The 5,552-nt window shown below is 34.7% G+C and overlaps 1 protein-coding gene across 3 annotated transcripts in view; it reads left to right on the top strand.

Moving 5' to 3' along the window:
- ANO4 (anoctamin 4) overlaps window positions 1–5,552 on the top strand; it is a 405,605-nt gene that overhangs the window by 248,672 nt on the left and 151,381 nt on the right. For 2 of the 3 annotated variants that reach the window (XM_012664002.1, XM_012664001.1), the window contains one exon: window positions 5,276–5,380. The exons of the other annotated variant lie outside the window; for it this stretch is intronic. In XM_012664002.1, the coding sequence (XP_012519456.1) occupies window positions 5,276–5,380 (105 nt within the window). The remainder of the gene's footprint in view (window positions 1–5,275; window positions 5,381–5,552) is intronic. 3 annotated transcript variants of the gene reach the window in all.

Here is a 5,552-nt window from a genome sequence, read left to right as displayed (position 1 = left end):
GGATCTAGGTTGTGGGCTCCTTATGAGAATCTAATGTCTGATGACCTGACGTGGAGCTGAGCTGGTGATGCTAGCGCTGGGGAGCGGCTGTAAATACAGATTATCATTAGCAGAGAGGTTTGACTGCACAGAGACCATAATAAATCAATTGTTTGCAGATTCATATCAAAACCCTATTAGTGAGTGGCAAGTGACAATGTAATAATAATAGAAATAAAGGTCGCAATAAATGTAATGTGTTTGAATCATACCAAACCATCTCCCTACCAGTCTGCGGAAAAAATTGTCTTCCATGAAACTAGTCCCTGATGCTAAAAAGGTTGGGGACTGCTGTTTTAAAGAAACTTCAGCTTGAATCCATGACATCTTCACTATCTTGCCTAGTTGTTCAAAGCTTTGTGTTCTGACCCAAAGCCAGAGAGACATCTGTGACTATGGGGAAGAACTCAGATTCTTAACTTTTTAGAAATCATATCAAAACTGTATGACTAACGATAAGTAAATAAATATCAGAGGTACAAAATAAACATACTACTTTTTATATATTGAAATCATTTAGTCTCTTTCACTTGGGCAATATGTGCTAATGGTGCAGATTGTCATCTCTGAAGATTCACACAAACACTGATCATTCTCCCCTTAGGAAAGGTCACAGAAGTCCTTGTTTTACAGCGCTCTCTACCTTGTCATGTTAGATTTTAATGAATGGTTTCCTGTCAGAAGTTCTAGACCACTATATTATACTTCATGAAAAGGTATTTTATATTTTTTCTAGAGCAGAGGAAGAAGATAACCTTATATTTTAAGGATTCTAAATGTGATCTTCATGTCTACCATGAAGATAATGTTGCATCCTGAAATTTGGAGCTATTTGATTTTTACATTTTAAGAATTGCATTAATTTAGAAAAATTTTTATATTAAATTAGATATTTAATATCTATGGTTCAATATTTGTAGTCTTTGTTTTAAGTCTTGAATCCTAAACTGAAATAAGTGTTATTCTCTACTCTCCCAGAATGAATTTTGAAATATCTTTAAAGTTATAAAAATGTATTAGAGTTGTTGTGAAAAACATAAAAAAGATAAAAAATAAAACAAAATTTACCCATAGTTTCAAGTTCAGAGATACCTTCTATACCTATTTGGAGTATGTTCTTCCTATTCTTTTTTTTTAGTCATATAAATGGGTATGATTTTTAATATGCAGTGATGCACTACATAATTATGTTTTGGTTAACAAAGGACCACATATACCATCGTGGTTCCATGAAGATCATAAGAAGCTGAAAAATTCCTGTTGCCTAGTGACATCTAGTTGTTGTAATGTTATAGCACAATACATTACTCATGTGTTTGCGGTGATGCTGGTGTAAACAAACCTACTGCATTGCTAGTTATATAAAAGTATAGCGTATAACAGTTATTTACAGTACATAATACTTGATAATAACAATAACTGACTATGTTACTGGCTTATGTGTTTACTATATTATACTTTTTATTGTTATTTTAGAATGTATTTCTTGTACTTATTAAAAAAAAGTTAACTGTAAAACAACCTCAGACAAGTCCTTCAGGAGGTATTCCAAAAGAAAGTATTGTTATCATAGGAGATGACAGCTCCATGTTGTGTCCCTGAAGACCTTCCAGTGGGACAAGATCTGGATGGAGGTGGAAGACAGTGATATTGATGATCCTGGTCCTGTGTAGGCCTTGGCTCATGTGTACGTTCGTGTCCTAGTTTTTTTATTTAAAAAGTTTAAAAAATAGAAATTTAAAACATAGAAAAAAGCTTATAGAATGAAGATAGAAAGTATTTTTGTGCAGCTATAGAATGTGTTTGTGTTTTAAGCTAAGTGTTACTACAAAAGAGTCAAAAAGTTAAAATTTTTTTTAAAGTTTATAAAGTAAAAAAGTTATAGTTAGCTAAGGTTAATTTATTATTGAAGAAAGAAACTTTTCTTTATAAATTTAGCACAGCCTAAGTGTACAGCGTTTATAAAGTCTAGTCGTGTACAGCGATGTCCTAGGCCTTCACATTCACTCACCACTCACTGACTCACCCAGAGCAACTTTCAGTCCTGCAAGCTCCATTCATGGTAAGTGCCCTACACAGGTGTACCATATTTTATTTTTTAAATACTGTATTTTTACTGTATCTTTTCTATGTTTCGGTATGTTTGGATACATAAATACTTGCCATTGTGTTACTGTTGCCTACAGGATTCAGGACAGAAACATACTGTAGATGTGTAGTCTAGGAGCAATAGGCTACACCATATAGCCTAGGTGTGGAGTAGGCTATACCATCTAGGTTTGTGTAAGTACGTTCTGTGATGTTCACACAATGAAATCGCCTTAACAACACATTTCTCAGAACATATCCCATTGTTAAGTGAGGCATGATAGTACTTGGACATGCCTATATCCATATATGTTTTTGTATTGGTTTTCCCCACTTTTTCATTATCAACATTTTCCATTTTATTAAGTATTCTTTAAAGACAGACCTTAATAACTTGTATGCCTCCTTTATGGTGCTTCTTTTGTGACTTATATATACTTCTATACTGTTCTCTAACTTTAAAAAAAAATTAAAGATTTGTGGAATCTTTATTATTAAAAAGTATAGTTACTTCATACTCATAACTCCTTCTCCATGAATTTATGAGCCCCTCACCATGACAAATAACAAATAAATAAATTGAACTTCTATTTATTAGTCTATTTAGGAAGTCATTTGCTTTTTAGGTTATGTAGTAGCTTTTGTCATGATCTGATATATTAGAACATGGGACTATTCTATTGGATTTTGTTGGGTTTATTTGGTAAATCCAGTTCTTTAATTTCCAACAGCCTATATTTGTGACTGCTTGGATACGGGTGATACAAAAGACTAGTTAAGAGTATGATTGGTACTACATATTTACAACTTAGTAGTTGTGTGACTTTGGGCAAATTACTCCATCTCACGTCACCTCCTTTTTAAGATTAAAGACTAAAAGTGACAGTAAAGTACATAGCCCAAAGCCTGGCTGATAGACAGTATTGAATATTCTTGTTATTTATTTATTTTTTTATTTATTTTTGTTTCAGCATATTATGGGGGTACAGATGTTTAGGTTATGTATGTTGCCCTTGTCATTGTCATTGTGAGGTCTTTGGCCATTGAACAAAACAAAGGTGACTAGCCTTAGTAGAGGTTGAAAAGCATCAGAACTTTTCATTACTCATTTGAAGTAGCTGGCCATGGAAGGAGAAAGCAAATAACCCATTTTAATTCTGGACCAGCAGGAAGGCATCTTTGTCTGCCTTGTCTGAAAAGCTGTCTCATGGGTAACTTAAAACTTTGCAATGAGGCCAATGCATTCCTGAATCTGAAAAGTTCGCCGCCCTGTGTCTGCAGTGTTAAACAGTAATTCCTGACAGTCACCAAAATGCATATTAGGGTCTCAAGGAGTTAACTAGTGACTTCCTTCTCATTATTTTCATTATTGTCATTATTCAATAGCTAGATAGCCTCTATATAAATGCCAGTGTTGCTTTAATAAATTATTATGAATGATAATGGTAATGTCTATAACTTCTATTAATCGGGTACTGACTATGGACAACTAAGAGTTTTTTGTGCATTATCTCATTTAATCCTAATGGCTATTTCGTGAGACTGTTATCATCATCTGTATTATATAAATGAGAAAACTAAGATTTAAAGAGGTTTCATGTTACCCAATAAGAATTCGAATGCTGGTCTGTCTGACTCCAGAATCTGAGCTTGTAGCTTTACTTACAGCTCTACTGCCTTTGTTTCATAATTACTACGTAGCCCCATTCATTCATTTGGCCTACGTTTGTTGAGGGCCTACTCTGTGCCAGGCCCTGTTTTAAATGCCAGGGTTATCGCATGCAAAGTCCCTGCTCTCCTAAGACATATTTTCTATTACATTAAGTTATTGTGGGTGTTTCCCTTCTGGAATGAGTGTTCATGTAAGACAGTAACTTGTCTTATTCCTGAGTTTTAGGAATGTAACTTGACGTGGCCCATTTCTAGGGGCCGAGGAATGAACACAGAGACAAAGAGACACAGACACACACAAAGACGGTACAGGACTGCAGCAAACTTTCTTGCTGTAGTTTCCTTATTTATAACACAGCCTGTTTGGCAACTGTCCCACCACAATTTCTTTGTTCCCACACTGTCCCGACTCAACATGTCCCTGTTCCTTGTTGTTTCGTCTCCGGGGAGCTGATGTTTTCATCCTGAACTCTCTAGCCCTTACTGTTTTCAGATCAGGGCGCCCTGGACTCGCGTTTAAGCCCACAGGCATATTCTGAGAAAAACAACAAGAAACCGTTCCCAGACAAAGTGTCCTCTACAGTAACTGAAATTTTATCTAAGGCTGAGTGTTACTCCTGAGCTTATGAAAGGATTATTCCTACAAAAGTATCGGAAGCTAGAACATGCCCCATTTAATTCATAAGGCTGTTTATTTTAGCACTGACTTTTTAGCCCTTGCAGACTCCTCAAACTGGAGATATCCTTACTGATTACTTTACGAAGCATTTAGAAGGTTTATTATTGTTAATGATAAAGCTATTTTTGGTATTTTGGTTTCTCCGACTTCCTTAAATGTTCTATAGGTTTGTGGAGCAGCATAAAAACTTTCTTTCTTTAGAACTTGCCAAACATATATCAGACAAACCTAGTACAAGAGGTTTAACTATTTCATAGAATACATAAAAGGATTCTGGTATAGTTGGAAAATAAATGATACAGCAGAAAAGTCTGACTGTGAGGGGAAAAATATTGATGCCTTATTTTCTGTGATATCAAGAATATTAAATCCTTTCTTAAGAATGAATTATTATAATCTTGAAGAAGATGGTACCATAAAGTATTTGTGTTGAATGTCACTTTTTAATTCATGTGGAAGCTGAAAATAATTTTAAATGTCCTTGAGTGGAGGCTAACATGTTAATTCACCTAGGAAATTATCAATAAATGCTATGAAGTATGTCACATTGTAATAAACTTGTTGACTTATTTTTGCATTGGGAATACAAGTGAACCTTTATGGTCTTATAAGGAACAAGTGGCTTTTGTGTGTTCCTCTTCTTTTTTTTTTTTTTTAAGTCATTTGCCCTAGAGGGAGGATCACTGGCGCATCAGCTAACTGTTCCCTTTGCATTTTGACATTGCTTCTTTTTGGGACCCTAATGATGGGCTCTCTGATAACCAGTGCAAACTCCATGAATATCTTTCATTTCTCTAGAAGGAGGTGTGGATTTGCAAGGCTACCAGCTGGATATGCAAATACTACCTGACGGGCCAAAGAGTGATGTGGACTTTTCAGAGATTCTTAATGCAATACAAGAAAGTAAGTTTCACTCAAATTTTAAAAATTCACCGTGAGTGGAGAAACTATTAGAATACTTGGGAGGGGTAGTAAAACTAGAAACCTTAGATGCCAAGCTTTAAAAAATAATAATAAAATAATACCATAAAAGAGATACTGTGCAAAATAATTTTGAGACTACAAGAGATGGTTT

Source organism: Propithecus coquereli, unplaced genomic scaffold, assembly GCF_000956105.1.
Source record: "Propithecus coquereli isolate 6110/MARCELLA unplaced genomic scaffold, Pcoq_1.0 Scaffold85, whole genome shotgun sequence".
Lineage (NCBI taxonomy): Eukaryota > Metazoa > Chordata > Mammalia > Primates > Indriidae > Propithecus > Propithecus coquereli.
The sequence above is the reverse complement of the archived record's forward strand: the minus strand, read 5'-3'. Positions and strand labels throughout refer to the sequence as shown.